The 16,120-nt window shown below is 36.9% G+C and overlaps 1 protein-coding gene across 2 annotated transcripts; it reads left to right on the forward strand.

The window, feature by feature from the left end:
• Positions 1 to 2,791: 2,791 nt before the first annotated feature.
• On the forward strand, positions 2,792 to 13,805 carry LOC130734041 (GBF-interacting protein 1-like). Of its 2 annotated transcripts, none has more exons than XM_057586336.1 (11): positions 2,792 to 3,221; positions 6,209 to 6,252; positions 7,080 to 7,185; positions 7,599 to 7,725; positions 7,857 to 8,227; positions 8,343 to 8,525; positions 9,671 to 10,043; positions 10,519 to 10,819; positions 10,910 to 11,071; positions 12,299 to 12,787; positions 12,967 to 13,805. In XM_057586336.1, the coding sequence occupies exons 1-11, from the start codon at positions 3,059 to 3,061 to the stop codon at positions 13,264 to 13,266; spliced, it is 2,619 nt and encodes an 872-aa protein (XP_057442319.1). In that variant the 5' UTR covers positions 2,792 to 3,058; the 3' UTR covers positions 13,267 to 13,805. The 2 variants fall into 2 exon arrangements, with proteins under 2 accessions (XP_057442319.1, XP_057442320.1); XM_057586337.1 differs by having other exon boundaries at positions 10,522 to 10,819.
• The last annotated feature ends 2,315 nt before the right edge of the window (positions 13,806 to 16,120 follow it).

Consider the following 16,120-nt stretch of genomic DNA (forward strand, 5'->3'; position numbering starts at 1 on the left):
ATACACCTTAATATAAATTATGTTCTTTGTCTATGATTCAATGATTTTTTCTTGTTTTTGATGTTGTATTTTGGAGTAATCATTTAGAGCATTTTAATTATTCAAACTTGTGTGTTTCAAAAAAAATGAACTTGTGTAGGAAACTCACATGTTCTTAAGTCCAAAATAAGGTTAATCATACAATAAGCCTATACCTGGAATGAAATTATGATTTGTTAGTTATAGAACAAGTAAACTTCAAGATCATCTTTCTTAATTATGTGAGGGATCCATATTTAGATGTAGGGAGTTATTGTTATTCACTCATGTAAGGAATCCATGAAGTAGGGATGAACTAATGTAGATGAATCGTATGCTTAGGTTTGATTTGTATTTGAATCACCAAAATTTACCTTGGTCATTCAATGAAGTCTAATCCCAACAAATTCTCATACATGTTATTTCTCCATCATTTTATTAGTTTTCATTCAAATTTTCATGTTCTTATACAAACAAACAACTTACCACCCCTATCGCCACCCTCCACAACCACCTTCTCCACTATCGTCACCGCCGCTGACCTCCACCAACCTCCATTATCATCGTGTTTTCATATCATGGCTTTCAATCGATATTATTTTCACCAAAATTGAAAACGTCTTTTTTATATTTTTCTATTTTCAGTATATTTTAGAAAAACATTTTAGGCTTAATCCTCAAATTGGTCTTTATATTTGTCTCCCCATTCGAGGTAGGTCCCTCTTCGATTTTTTTAGCAAAAGGTCACCACATTTGCACAACATTTCTAGTAAGTCCTCACCGGAGGCCGGAGCTCCAATGAGTGATGACATGTCCTGCTAACTGTATTAATGAAACCTACGTGAAATTATTAAAAAAAACGTTTACACATTAGAAAATAAAAAATTAAAATCCCCTTCCCCTAAGTTAAACTCAATTCTACCAAATTAGGGTTCGATCATCTCAGACATATCACCATTCACAACCAACTTGCATTTTCTATGCTCAATGCAACACCTTCATTAAGCATATCAACAATTGAAGTAACCAGTTGACCAGACACATCAAACACAACCACATTTGCAATTTCTATCCTCCTTGCAGCATATTCATTAGGTGTATCAATATTTGGAGTAACCAGTTCATGCACATCATACACAACCACATTTGCATTGGATTCTTCATTAAGTTGAACAACATTTGCATCTTCATTATGCAACTGTTCATCATTAGAGATAACCACAACAAGAGGAGAGCATGATTATGTGACTTCCTTACCACTGCTTGCAAGCGATGTGACCTCCTCACACTAATCTTCTTATCTGGTTGCACCTTCTTCTTGTCAGATTTCTCGTTTTCATTGACTTAAGTAGGGAAAACCTCTTCAAAATTACGAACTTGCATAGGGGGGATTTGTGATAGATTTTTAACAAATATCACGACTTCATTGCGACTTTGAACAACATACTTAGCCAATTCCAAAGCATAACTATCAGCTTTATATTTCCTGAATACACGGTGACCAGTATCCCCATCGGTTATCCACCATAATTCATTTGATGTGCATCTCAATTCTTTGACAATTTCCACATTCTCAAAGAAGGATCATTTATCCTCGTCGAGATCATGATAGACACTTTGTCCACCACCAAAGTGATGCCAGTAAGGAGCAGTTTCGAACCAACCACCATGACGAACAACCAATGTAAACACTATCCTGCAACCACATAGTTTGTTCAGATACTTACAGAGCCAAGTTTCATGTCTAATATAGCAATGAAAACCACAAATAAAAATCTCAACCAACAACACCCCTCCCTAAACCCACACAATATGCATATAACCTAAAACCCCAAACCAAGAAAACCCCAAACCAAAATAAAACCCCTGCTCCGGAAAATCAGAATAACAAAAGCACAATACGATCCAGATATCATAGTAACAAAATCACAATGTGGTGCTACTTATTTTGGCAAGAAGTTTGAACTCGAGCTTCTCGTTTTCGCTTCACTACACACTATCGAACACCGCTACCAGAGCCACTAGCAGAACATAAGAAATCATCACAGACAGAAGAGGAAACCAAGAGAAGAAGAGGAACAACGAGCACAAGGGGAACGACGAACACAAGATGATGAAGATGCATGTTTCAGTGCCACAATGATGGAAGAACAAGTAAAGATTAGGAATTGTGTTTGGTTTAGGTTTAGGAATTGAAATTTAGTGTTTCTGATTTAGGGATTTAGAATTGGGGTCAATTTTTTTTTTGGGGGGGGGGGTGGGGGATGGGTACTTGGGTTTTTAATTTAATTTAATTTTTTAATGTGTAATTTTTTTTTATAATTTTATGGAGGCCTCATTAATACGGTGAACAAGACATGTCATCACTCACCGGAGCTCCGACCTCCGGTGAGGACTTACTAGAAATGTTGTGCAAACGTGATGACCTTTTGCTAATTTTTTTGGGAAGAGACTTAGATCAGACGACGAGACAAACACGTAGACCAATTTGAGAATTAATCCTAAATAATATTTTACACGTCCAAAAAATTTGAACAAGTTTTGCATTTTTTTTAAGATTGCTAAAGGAACATGCATTCATTTTTTACATATTAAACAAAGGAGGATCTCAGAGGTGCTCTGATCCGTAGTAGTGACCGGACTCGAAGCCCCAATTTTTTTTAACAAAAAATAATATTTAATAAAGGAGGAAAACTCAAGGGAAAAAAAAAGTGAAGAAAATGAGGGTTAGGGACACCCAAGAGCCCTTCACTCTGGAAAAAATAAAACAACAAAGTCACACACAAACACACACCACTTGGTTTTGCTCCTTCTTTCTTCTCTCTCTCTTTCTCTCACCCTTGCCTACTTGAAAATTCCTTCAAATAGATCAATTCCAACCCCATTGAATATTAGATCATACACTCTTTCAATTCTCATTGAACTCACTCTTATGTCTATTTAGGGTTTCTTCTTTCTACCCCCAAATCAATCCCTGACCCCTCTTTGCTCTCTGTTCCATATTTTATTTCTGCAAAGTTTGAAACTTTGTGTTGCAAAGATGAGCGGTGGCGGGTTTAGGGCTTCAATTCCGAACAGTGTGAAGAAGACGATCCAGAACATCAAAGAGATCACAGGCAATCACAGTGATGAAGACATCTATGCAATGCTTAAGGAATGTTCTATGGATCCCAACGAGACCACTCAGAAGCTCCTCCTTCAGGGTATCATTGCTTCTCTCTATCCCTATTTTGCTTCTCTGGATTCGATCTTGATCTTAATCCATGTTTCATTGTGTTTTCTCATCTGGGTCTGCTTCTCTTTGTTATCGATTTGATGCACTTTTGTTCGGCAAAGATGGGAACTTTTTTAATACCCTTTTGATTTTTTAGGGTTTTCTATAGCTTGGTTTAAGAAAGTTCAGTTTTTGGACCAAACTGTTAAGGCTTCCACTTTGCATAACCAAATGTGTGGTTTAGTTTTTTAGGTTATGAACTGTTCTATATGGTTTGTTGTTTTGTTAATGTTTGGCCTCCCTTGTATATTTGTTTTGATGAGTTGAGCTGCTTTTGTGTTTATGCTTGCTGTCACTCAATCACAGTTCATTTGGTCTGGTGGAGTTTAGGAAGTCAGTTACCTAGGCAAGCTCAAGTTTTCCTTTGTCCAAATGCAAGCCTGGAATTTCAGACCAAATGACTTTGATAGAGACAAGGACCCATATTATGAACTGATATATGCGCTAATTGTTAATAGAGTAGACCCATACTGATAGAGACAAGGACCCATATTATGAACTGATATTTTATGCCTTTGTAGGACATTCTGTTCTGACTTCGATTGCTTTAGTTTTTTTACCTCCAATTGACATTGTAGAATTTCACCCTCTAGAATCTACACTCTTGTGCTTTAATGTAAATTCCATTTCTAGTTTCTTACGCATTCACATGATAATCAGAGTTTCCTTCTTTGCAAGCCATTTGGAAATCTATTACCAATCTTTAGGTGCTCAATAGGATTAATGCATTGGTACGTTGCAGGTTCAAAGACATCACACTGCTATAATCTCTGTTTTGGGCTGTGCAAGGCTAGTTTGGCAATAGGCCCTCATTTTTTTTTTATATTTTCAGGAAGCAACTTGTTTATAGAATTGTCTCCAATTCCTGTAAAGTTTTGGCTGTTCTCTTCTACCATGGAGCAGTTTCTCATGATATGTTTAGATTTTGGAATTTAGGGTTGTCAATAGTGCGCTATAGCGCTGTCACTGCGTCAAAGCCTTTCTGATTCATAGTTGCTGCATTGCGTCAGAAGTTTAGTGTAGTGGCTATCATAACCCCTAAAGTGGTGGAAAAAGCTGCCTTTCGCAGCGTTTTTTTTTTCAGTATTCAGTGGGACCGGCAAAAAGCTTGAAAAGCCCTCAAAGACTTAAACATTAAGATGTTAGGGCATTTTGAAGGGGTATTCTAGGGTTTTCGCTTTGGAAAATACTGAAAAGGGTATGATTTGAGAAAACCCTCAGTTCTGGTTGATGCGTACTAACGCAGTTTAGCTTAGCAGCCAATCACAGCCACTAAAGCAGCGGAAAATGTGGCCGTTGATGTGCTATTTGGCCACTATTTATTGGAACTGCTAGCCAGAAATGCCCTAAAAAAGTTAACATTAGTTCGTCAGGGGATTTTTTAGGGGCTATTTTAGGGTTTCGCTTCAGAAACTTACTAAAAAAGGTCTGGTTTGAGAAAAACCGTAACTGCTTTGTGCCTTTCTTCCTTTCTCAGTCCGAGCTAACTATTAGAGAATCTGGTTTGTTTTGCACTTTAGTTTAAATCTTAGAGGCTTAAAGTTCTCGGTTACCTTTATTTGTTGGTATTTTGTTTTACATTTTGTTTAAGACACCTTAATCATGAGCTTTGTGAATTTTGAATTTTTTTGTGATTTGAGTATTTGTATATGCATGTAGTATAAATTATATCAAATGCGCAAAAAGTTCAGGACAGCGGTTCTGCTATGCTAAGAAAACAGATGGAATGAGAATCTTCAAATTTTTGTTTGAAAAAAACACGTAATTGATGATCTTAGTTGTTTTTTAATTTTATACCAATGGGAATAAAACAACTCAGTAAGACAGTAACAGTGGGTTGATGGAATAGAGAAGAAAAGTGTAAAGATGGACGAGAATTAAAAGTAGAGAGATGAGAGAGTGATAGATCGGAAACTGTAATGGCATGTCCTGCTAGGTGCAGTCTCCCTGACAATATTAGGGATAGCTATTGAATAAGTACTTACGTGATAAGTGCTTACTGCCGAAAGCGCTTAATTAAACTATTTACCCTAACACATCATAAAATAAGAGTGGCGTACAGTTTATAGCACAACCGAGATACACACATGAGCCAAACTCGTACACTCTCACTAGTTTTCTTCTTTAGTTGACTGATCTTTCTAGAGTCCCCTTGAGCAGTGAACCCTCCATGTATACTTCATCCTTTAAATTACATGTAGACAGACATTGTTTACATCTCACTAGAATAAAGGCCAAAGATTAGTAGTAGCAACAAGAGAAATGAGAATGCGAACAGAGGATACTAAGAGTAAGTGCCAGTGTAGTCGACTCCATATGTTTGTGCATTCCCCTTGGCAACCAACTGAGCTTTCAAGCGAGTCACAAAACCATCATGATTTACTTTAGCAGTGTAAGCCCACTTATACCTAACAACTTTTCTCCCCTTGGGGTAAAGGGAACTAAATCCCACGTTGCATACAGATCAAGGGCCAACATTTCCTCCTCCATAGCTTGCTGCCAACTAGCTTCTGAAAGAGACTTTGGGATGGGAATAGAGTCTCTGGAAGCACCAAAGGATTTAGAGGTAGATGATAAATTAGTTGAGGAGACATAGGAAGAGATGGGGTAAGTGCATGTGCGTTTACCTTTCTATTGTGCACCAGTTTTTTATGCTTTGGATAAAATCTTGCTAGTTTTAACTAATTGTCTTACTTGTTGGGTAATTTTAATCAATGAATTTTTTTTCCAAACTATTTATTCTCAATTTAACTTTAATGCACGGTTAACTTTACATGTATTTGATTGACTGTAGATGGTTCTGATGCTGTTTGGTAATATTGTCCTAATTATAGTTTTCTTGCTCTTTTAATTGTTTCTTCCTTTTGTTGTTGGTTGGAGTGTTAAGTTTGAAGTTATCGTCATTTTGTTTTGCAGACACATTTCACGAGGTCAAAAGAAAGAAGGACAGAAGAAAGGAGGTAAGATATCTGTTGTAAGCGAGGGACTTCTATAATGTATTACTATGGGTCTCTCTTGGTTGATTTTACATGGTTTCTTTGTTCCAATTGTTGACTAGAATTTAGTACTTGAAAATAGTTTGTGCTGGAATTTGATAGATAATAATTAGTGACTGTTAGAGAGTTAGCTCGAATAGTTACTTCCTAAATCCTAATAGCTGTTAGTTAGTGAGTACTGAGTAGGTAGGGGGAAGAGCGGGTTAAATAGGAAGAGAGAGGAATAGATTGTGGTATCTTGATTCTATCACGATCATTATGAGGAGAGTGCTGGTCTCTTAATATAATAATCTTTGTAGCTCTTGTAGAGTGTCTCCTTTACCTTCCTAGTCCGTCATCTCCTTGGGAGCTCAAAATACAATTTGTGTCTAATCATATCACAAGGGGATATGTTTGTACTAGTATAACTTTAATTTCAGAAATCACTTCTTATTGCAAGAGGAACCAACTCCTAAATTGGAGAACCAATTGACTGTAAATATTACAAAGTTCTTAGATATTTTGAAATACTCAAACTCAAACTGAAGTTTATACAACACATGCCACTGCAACCTTGGAAGAGTTATTTTCTTATCTGCTAGTACTTCCTTTATTGGGTAGAAGGACTTCTGTTCCTCATTGTTGAGAAAGAGCGGTCTTTTGGGAGTTCTAGAAGCTGTCTCTCATTTGCTTATTTGACATGGCTCTTTTTAATTACTTATGCTCCGCCTATTTTCAAAATTTGTGCTAATCACTATAAAGTTTTCTAATTCTGTTCTTGTTTCTTCTTTCATTTGTTCATGGCTTTGCAGAACCTTAACAGCAGAGAATCTGTAGAGCCACGTGGGAGGCCTGGCAACCAAGGGCGGGGGCCTCGGGGCGGTCGGGGGAATTTTCCACCTCATAATGTATCACATGGTGAATAACTGTTCTGATCTTATGACATTTTTTTGATTGTTTATTTCTCTACTATTTATTTCCCCCTGCCAGATAAGCCCCTTATTTTGTTTTTGTTGGCTAAAATAGTTTTTTGCTTTGGCTCCTTTATGATGTGTGAATCTAGAAACTTTAGAAGTAGGTTCGTGAGTCTGAACATGGTGTAGCATCTTGCTGTTTTCTGTCATTTGTAGTTTTCAAACCAATTTTACTTTTTTCTGTCATCTTGCTGCTAATGATTAAAGTTGCTACCTGCCCTTTACACATATACCGTGTAGCTTATATGAAAAATAACTGCTATAGTTGCATTCTAGTCTGTATAACTCAAACTTAGAAATTATGTTGGCCAGTTTAAGCACCTAAATTAAGAATATATTTTATGGACCTTCTCTCAGATACTGGTGGGAGCAAGATTTCTGTTACAGGAAAAGATAATGGAGTCAATCAAGTCAGTGAGAAAGTTGTGCCACCTTTGCCAGCTTCTCAAGAGATTATTTCTAAAGGAAAAAGTTCTGGAACAAGGTGACTACTATATTAAGTAATTTGTCCTGTTTTTGTTAGTGATTGCTATCCTCACCCATTATGTTACTGCAATGTGAATGCGAGTCCTGGTAAGTTTAGTTCAAACTAAATAACTAAAAATGCTTTTTCAGCTCTGCGTCCATTACTGCCAATGGTCCTACAATTGTAGTGTCTGGAACTACGGGTGGTGCGAGTCGTTCCGCTTCATCTGCTGGAAGTGGAGACAGAACGGGTCCATCTTCTGGTGATAATAATAATTCGGACAATGCTTTACCTTCTGATAGTTCAATTAAAGGAGCAAGAGTTGCTTCTGGAAGTGGATCAGTGCTTTCCTCCAGTGGCTGCACAGGGTCTGGACCAGTATCTTCATCGGCTGTCCATTTCTCTTCTTCAGACCCAGTGCTTGTTCCATCTGAAGATTTACGGCTTCCTGGTGCTGTTGGTGCAATTAGGCACGAAGTGGGAAGCCAACCTGTTGGAGAGTTAAATGTTAAATCTGCCGGTAACAAATTAACTGCTGGTTGAAATTTTTGATATTTTCTTACTTCAACAATTCATTGACTATTAAGTTATCCAATGTAATTAACAAACAATTTCCCCCAATAACTGTATGCCAGCTTCTGAGACTGGTAGCTCTTCTGTGCAAGGAAAGATTCAAGGCAAATCTCAAGGAGTGGCTAAGAATCACATTACTGAGACGGCACCCTCTTCATCAACAGTATCTCTTGCGAGTCCTTCAGCTAGTCGACCTTCCTCTAATTATGGTAGCCGATCGCAACAATCAATTGGCCCTCAGAAAGGTAATTCATATCTCTGCAGTCTGCACTTCGACAAGTACATTTTTGTCTCCTGCATAGCCCCTTTCCCCTTGGTGTTGCTTAGTTCATTGCACTTACTAGCTATACATGACCTGATGTTTATGTAACATGGATGAATATGTTATACACGCACGCCTTTGTTTTATTCTTCTATTGCTGTTGTGCCCCTCCTCTCCTCTTTTTGTCAAACTTATGTGTACGCAAGCAGGTGCTTTTTATCAATAAGTATCGAGTGAAAAATGATTACATGTCAAAATCAAGCTTATATATGCAGAGGGGTTAACTTTTGAACTGCTTTGCTCCATTGATATTTTCTCTTTTCGTGTATGTCAACGAGCCCTGACTTATTTGTCTTAATGAATAAAGTCATCTGTGTAAAAAATATAGGGCCCTTTTGTTTAAACTTTAAAAAACTGATTCCAATTAAAGCTGCTGTACTAGTCTGCAAATTGCAATATAAAATGTAAAAAGTATACCTTAAACTTTGATTAGTTGCTGTAACTAGGAGGAATCAATTTTTCTCTTTAGTATCAAAATAGCAGGGCTTTATTTGTTTGTTTTTTAAAACAACAGATTATGTTTTCTTTTGTTGAGTTAGCAGTTTTAAACTTTTTTCAAAGACCTTGATTGAATTATTTTTGTGAAACCTGTTTCTTCTTTAGATATCCTTATTTTGTGTGACAAGGCTCGTTGTTTTCCATTGATGTTATGATATGCTAGGAACTAAATTTACTATAAGTAATAATGAATGAATTATGACAAGCTATGATTAACAATAGAAAATAGCAAGGACACACAACAGGCAACGAGAAAATATCAGGGAATCTAAACGCCCTCTGCCCAATTGCAATAGGCACCCCAAAAAATATCCTAATTTAACTTTCCAAATATATCGCTTGAATTTAATGTATTGGTAGGTGCATGTTTTTATAGAGATTTGTGTGCATATGCTGCTAGTGCTAAGGATGAGTTCACTTATAAGGAGTAGCCATTGTGATACTTGATTGACTTGTTCCCCAAATGGTTTCATTTAATCCATGTAGCCAACCTCATTTTATAAGATATGGCTTATTTATTAGAAGTTGTTACCTTGCACAAGGTTTATAATCAATTTCTGTTTCCAACAGCTGGTTCTAATAAGGAGTGGAAACCAAAGCCAATACATACATTTAACCAGAATTCTGGTCCAGCTGCTGCATCTGAGGCTCCTGTTTCAGTTGAGGCTCCTGTTTCAGTTGAAGTAACTGACACTGAAAAAGCTACTTCAACACTGCAAAGGAAATTGGAGGATTTTCATCTTCCACAGCGTCAACATGTTATACTTCCTAATCATATCATTGTCCCTGATTCTGAGAAAATCAAGTTTAGCTTCGGAAGTTTGGGAGTTACTTTTGGAGTTAATACAGGCTATGTTAGTGGCCCAGAGAGCTCAAAGAGTTCTACACCTCCTTCCGAAACATCTCAGGGTTTTGAAGAAACTATGGAAGAGCAGGACTCAAGGTTGTAATGTTGAACTGTGTGATTTGAGAATCTAGTTTGTCCAAGACTTAAAATCTGATTTTGAGGAATTAAACCATAGGGAGAAACTAAATATAAAATCATAGAAATATTTTTGTTAATTTTATCGCAGAATAAATATTTTTAATACCCTTGTCAGCTCTGGTTATGTATGTCACTATATGACTAGGTGATATATCTAAGCCTATCATTGTCAAAGCTTACTTTGTGGAAATGAATCTTTGCCCTGGATAATGATAGTGCCTAGATGTAACCAGCCTAAATAAATTTTCTGAGCCTACATATCACTTTTGTACATTTTACTGAATTTTGACTGCAGTAAGTATCTTATATTTTCTATTCTCCTTTGCAACCTCATATACCCGTTGTATTCTATGCCAATGATTTTGTTAGTAACATTTTAATTTCTAGTTGTTTTCCATTTTGTCGTTCTGATGAATCATGTATTTTTACTCAGCAGTCAAAATGCTGCGGTTACTTCTGAGGTGGGAGATTATCCTGAGCATCCACAATCACCCACTAACACGCCAGAGAATTTAGAAGCCAGCGAGGTTGATGGCTCATCCAGACCTATTGAGGATTATAACGTGTCCAAGCAAGAGACTGCTTTGCCATCTGAAGGTCATCAGAACTCTGGGGTGCATACTTCTCAAAACTACGGTTATGGTTTTGTGCCCCCAGTGTTGGGTACTCAGCTCTCACCATTTGACAATTCTGAGCCTCAAACACGCGATATTTCTCGACATCCAAGCTTTATTGTGAGCCCTGCCTCCTATATGTGTTTTATCCCTTATTTAGTTTATTATGCATTTTCGCTGCTTAAAAAGTTATTTGTTATCTTTATCTAGGTCCATCAACAATTGGATCCAGCTAGCTATTATGCACAGTATTACCGCTCAGGTGCTGATAGTGATGGTCGTGTATCTCCTTTTCCTTCTGCTGGGGCTACCACTAAGTACAATGGCAACGTTGGTGTCCTGCCTGCCCCAAATTCTCAGTCTCCTCAAGAGGTTTGCACCGATATTATTGCTAATTTAATTTATTGTGAACCAACCACACAAAATCTTGTTTTGAAGTCGAAAATTCTGTCTGCTGCATTTTTTCCCTCTATACTATTTTTCTTGTTTTTTGTATTTAAAATTTGGATTTGATTTCTAATCTTGTATTTGTGTTATTCATATAGGCAGCGATTTTTAATGCTTAGATCATACAAAGAATGGTATTTTCTGAAAAGATTTAATGTCGTATTTGTATATGCTTGATCCATTTCTTCAGTGCTTCTTAAGTCAAGTCATAAGTGATGGTTGAAAGTATGGTTGCATGGCTATATTTGATCCAGTTGGGATTTCTTGAATGTTACTACGCCAAACTTCTGATTCAACATTCTTTGGGATTGATCATAGGCATAGGAGTGAAGTTGGGAAAATTGTGAATAGGGAAAATAACATGACAGTGTCGTACCTGTGTATTTCTAGAGGGGAAGTATGACAGTAGAATGAAAAATCTGTCAGTGTTAAAATTGTGTTAGGTTGAATTGATCATAGGCTTAGAAGTGACATTGGAATTTATTAGGTATTGTATATTATTATAATTAAGGTAATTCGAAATCCTTGTATTTATGACTGTGTGTGTTATCCTCCGCTGTGTATTGTAGACACAGGTTCACTCGACGCTCATTTTCTTTTCTCGGTTTAAACAGTGTGTAATAGAGATATATGCCATTGATGGACACCCACCAACCTTACCTAGTAACTTAAGCTGCTAGGAGAGTTTATTCTTAACAAGAAGATCCTTTGCTAAATCAGAGATAGACATCATGATGTATCATGGGCTTCTATGGTGCACTCCATATGATCCTTCCATTATTTGTTAAATGACTTGAAAAGCATATAAAGTTATTGTGCTCTCTTTCAACTTCGTTTCTTTTTATAGATTATAGATATAGTCTGTTTGAAAGCACACACTCTTCTTTCTGCGCTGGATTGTTTGCTATGCAGTTTTTCTTGGCACTTGATGGGCTTTATGAGCTTTCATTCCTGGTATATTATGCTGGCTAGGACTGACTTCATAAAATTGTATAGTAATTTTTTTACAATGATTTTCTCGAAGTTATCATTTTCGGAAATCGCAAGAGACTCAATCTTTAAATGCTCATGTTTTATTGAATTTTTGCCATCTGATTGATTCCCAAAGACTCGAGTGTTTGAATATTTGTGCCATTATATGTTCATTTGCAGGGAGGTGTCTTATCCACTGGAGGCCCAACACCACTCGTGACACAACCTGCTGGGCTGATGCCGAGCTCAATAGCCGTTACTCAGCAGCCGGTCCCTGTCTTCCGACCAGGCGGGGTTCATATATCCCCGTATCCGCCTAACTACATTCCTTACGGTCACTATTTTTCACCATTTTACGTCCCACCTCCTGCGATTCACCAATTTTTGGGCAATGGTGCATTTCCTCAACAACCTCAAGCCAGCAGTGTATACCCACCTCCCCCGGCTGTTGCTGCTCCAGGAATGAAGTATCCTCTTCCACCATTCAAACCCGGATCTAATGCAGCAAACCCAACTCACCTTCTTATGCCAAATCCTTATGGAGTATACGGTTCCTCTCCAGCTGGCTATAATCATAATTCTGCAGCAAATGCGGGGAACTCAACCTCAAATGAGGATCACGGTTCCTCCCAGTTCAAGGAAAGTAATGTATACATCAGCGGAGAACAGGTTTGTTCCTTTTGACTTCAATGTTTTCAGTTTCTTAATTTAGTTGAGAATTAATGGCTTTTTATTTGAATTGCCAATGAAAGACCTCATTCACATAAATTTCTATACTTGTATTTATATTTTGGTGCTGGAGGAAGACCTACATTTGATGATAATTGTGTTCTGTATTTCCACCGCAGAGCGAAGGTTCAGCCGTATGGGTGGCTGCACCGGGCCGAGACATTACCAGTTTGCCCACGAGTTCATTCTACAACCTTCCACCTCAGGGTCAGCATGTGACTTTTGCCCCGACTCAGCCTGGCCATGACACTTTTGCTGGCATGTATCACCCCGCACAAGCTGTGACAGCTGCAGCAGTTCATCCACTGCTACAACAATCCCAGACAATGGCCGGTGCAGTTGATATGGTAGGACCTGGAGGAAATGTTTATCAGCAGCAGCCTCAGCATGCACAGATCAATTGGCCAAGCAACTACTGAGTCCTGACAGTGATGTTAGATAATTGAGTCCTATCTGGGGGAATTTTTTTTTGGGAAATGCCAAAATATGGTTGAGTTTCCATGAGGAGAGCATGGCAATTGGCTACGTTTTAGTATGGAAGCTGCAAGATTTGCCAATATAATCTTCTGATTGCTCGCGAGGACATGAAAGGTAGGGCACCTGTAACAGATATTGACCATTAAAGTAAGACAAGGTAGAAACTTATGCAGGCCTTCTCTTTTTCACTCCTGCTAGTTTGTGTTACCATAAATATCTTTTCATAGCTCCAAGCTTTAGCCCTCCTTTTCTTTTGTTTTGAGGTCCTTGAACTCTATTTTAGAGTATTGTTGAGTGATGAGAAGTGTCCATTCTTTCTTTTTAGTTTGGGTTTTATAGGGTTTGGGAGGTTTAGGTTGGTGGGGAAAGCTTTTCTATTATTGCCCCTTGTCTTACCTGTAAAGTGAATTTTGATAGCAAGAAAATTGTTACTTAAGCTGTTGTTTTGCTATGGGCAAAAGTAATCTGGCAATTGCTTTCAGCTGACTGTTTCATATTGTTTGTCATGGCTTACAGAAAAGTTGTATTAAGACTTAGGAAGCCGAATCTGGCTCCTCTGACAGGATGAAGTTACTTTAGAGGGTAAAGTAAAGTATCATGACGATTGATTGAGAAATTAACCGTTGAGACTTGAGATTGTGATTATATACGTGAACATGTATAATAGACTACGGTGTTCTTCAAGACTCAACCATTGATTTCTGAATTAATGGTCATGATGATTTATTTTACCCTTTAAATTGATTTGTTCAGTTTAGATGAGTCAAATCCAGGTAGATTTTTGCAATTGATTCTAAGTATACTCTAAATGCAAAGAATGCCTTTGGAAGTCATGTTTCATCCATTGTCAATAAATATTTCCCATTGGATGATATGCCGTTAGTATCATCATAACTTTTTGTGAATACCCATATCATAACATACCTCTCATTCTTTATGCAATATTTGTTTACAAATTTATCTGTTAATAAATGAATTTAATTTGAATACAGTATAAAATAGTTTTTTATAATACCATCCAATAACATATTATCACGTAATTTAATGAATTTGACGATCTATGCATTGAGAAACTCAGTAAATAATGTGTCAAACCATGATTAGATGACAGGATAAAGTTCATTTTATGTGAATAATGTATAAAAATAAACTCTTAATTGAGTAGTGTAAATTGAGTTCTTAGTGAAATTTTTTTTACATTATCATTTCATGATGCCCTTGGTATATCATTGCAATAGTTGGAAGCTCCTCCTAATTAGTAGTTATATTTATGAAGTTGTTGTTGTTGTATTGGTTAGAGATTTATTATGGTCCTTTGTCAAATGCTTCCCACATAAATCACCATTGTCCAGCCATACAGCTAACAGCTCCTCCGAACTGTAACTAATATGTTAACTTTTCAAAAAGTTAACAAATAACAAAAAGTGTGTTATTAAAATGGTCTTGCTAGCATCTCTATGAATAATATACTTTTCTAGCTTCTTCTTATACACAAGGATAGAGGTTTGCTCTTCTTGCACTCGATGAGTATCGTAATACACATTATAACACACATTATTGTACGCCGATAATGAAATGTAAATTTTAAGTATTGTAGTACTAACTCATTTTACTTTAAATTTAGTAAAAATATTTGAATGAAATTTAGTTTTCTTTTATTTAGTACGTCAATAAAAGAAAATAATACTAGCATTTCCATAAAATAAAATTGTTAAATTTAAAAAAAAAATGGAAAACCAACGTGAGACATATGTCAATATTTGGATGAAATGAGTAGGTACTATACTACTATGTGAGTACCGTAGATTTTTCCGGCAATGAGACCCAATTGTAATCTATATAGCCACAAGCCCACAATATATGAAGATTTTGAACATAAAATGAGTCACGAGTTGAACATGGTAGTTACTCAGGAAATGTTTGTTGCAATGGATGAGGGTACAAGTAATAATAGTCAATCCTATGACCTATCCATAACCATAACATATATTTTTAATTAGATTTTTTTTTTGTTAATAATAATACAATTAATTGAATTTGTATAACCAACGGGTGGTTGGTTCAAATGGTTTGATTCCCCTTGAGCAAGGTCTCGGGTTCGAGTCTTGTGGATGAAAAAAAACCCTGCTGGGAGAGTTAGCCCCATCATGACGTGGATGTTCCCATCTCGAACATGATTGCCTTTGAAGGATGACACTTGTCTCAAAAAAAAAATTGAATTTGTATAGTGTGGACGAAAAACTAATAGTCGTTATAGTTATAGCAAATTCTTCAAATTAATAGTTAGTGCTGAATTTCTGATAAAAAAGGTTTAAATGTAATTCTATATTTGATCTCTTTCCTATACCCTAAGCTCTAAAAGCTCCATCTTCCCCTAATGTCGGGCCTCATGATGAACGCCTCTCTCCGACGCTGACACTCTTACGGGCAAACTCAAACCTCACAAAGGCATAATGCAACACTTCAAAGCACCCTAACATGCCCAACCAGTGGTAGAAGGAAGAGAGGTGTGGTAGAAGGAAGAGAGGTCAGGCGCTAGGGAGGTTGAATTTACCTTCGGCTATGCCATTTCCGACAAGCTCTATTGTGAGAATTTCCGCAACTTTAAGTTGAAAATAGTGATGCATGGTGTTGTTGAGTTTGAAAGCATAGATTAGAGGGAGTATGATATATGGGCGAGTAATAATACATGTCCCGGCATTTCAATTTACGAATCCAACGAATTTAAAACATGACCAATCATGTTTGTTTGTAATACATTAAAGTTAATGACTCATAAAAATTTAAAAATCAATA

This window comes from Lotus japonicus, chromosome 1 (assembly GCF_012489685.1).
Source record: "Lotus japonicus ecotype B-129 chromosome 1, LjGifu_v1.2".
Lineage (NCBI taxonomy): Eukaryota > Viridiplantae > Streptophyta > Magnoliopsida > Fabales > Fabaceae > Lotus > Lotus japonicus.